We start from the raw sequence: 310 nt of genomic DNA, 5'->3' as shown, positions 1-310 counted from the left end.
TGCTGCAGTTGCTGCTGCTGCAGTTGCTGCTGCTGCAGTTGCTGCTGCTGCAGTTGCTGCTGCTGCAGTTACTGCTGCTGCAGGCGCTGCTGCTGCTGTTGCTGCTGCAGTTGTTGCTGCTGCAGTTGTTGCTGCTGCATTTGTTGCTGCTTCAGTTTCTGTTGTATCATGTGTTGCTGTTTCATTTGCTGCAGCAGCAGCAGCTTCTGTTGCTGCAGCAGCAGCAGCAGCAGCAGCAGCAGCAGCAGCAGCAGCAGCTGAGCCTTGTGTGTGTTGTGGTGTTTCTTCCGTACGTTGTGTGTAATCTGTG

General features: G+C 54.5%; 1 protein-coding gene across 1 annotated transcript in view; it reads right to left on the bottom strand.

Moving 5' to 3' along the window:
- Positions 1 to 310, bottom strand: part of EMH_0011870 (uncharacterized protein) — a gene marked incomplete at both ends in the record, with an annotated part of 5,154 nt that overhangs the window by 2,475 nt on the left and 2,369 nt on the right. Inside the window, one exon of the mRNA XM_013499390.1 lies at positions 3 to 310. Within this exon, the coding sequence (XP_013354844.1) occupies positions 3 to 310 (308 nt within the window). The remainder of the gene's footprint in view (positions 1 to 2) is intronic.

This window comes from Eimeria mitis, genomic scaffold (genome assembly GCF_000499745.2).
Source record: "Eimeria mitis Houghton genomic scaffold, Emh_scaff427, whole genome shotgun sequence".
NCBI lineage: Eukaryota > Apicomplexa > Conoidasida > Eucoccidiorida > Eimeriidae > Eimeria > Eimeria mitis.
Note: the sequence above shows the minus strand (reverse complement) of the source record. Positions and strands in the feature narration are given on the sequence as shown.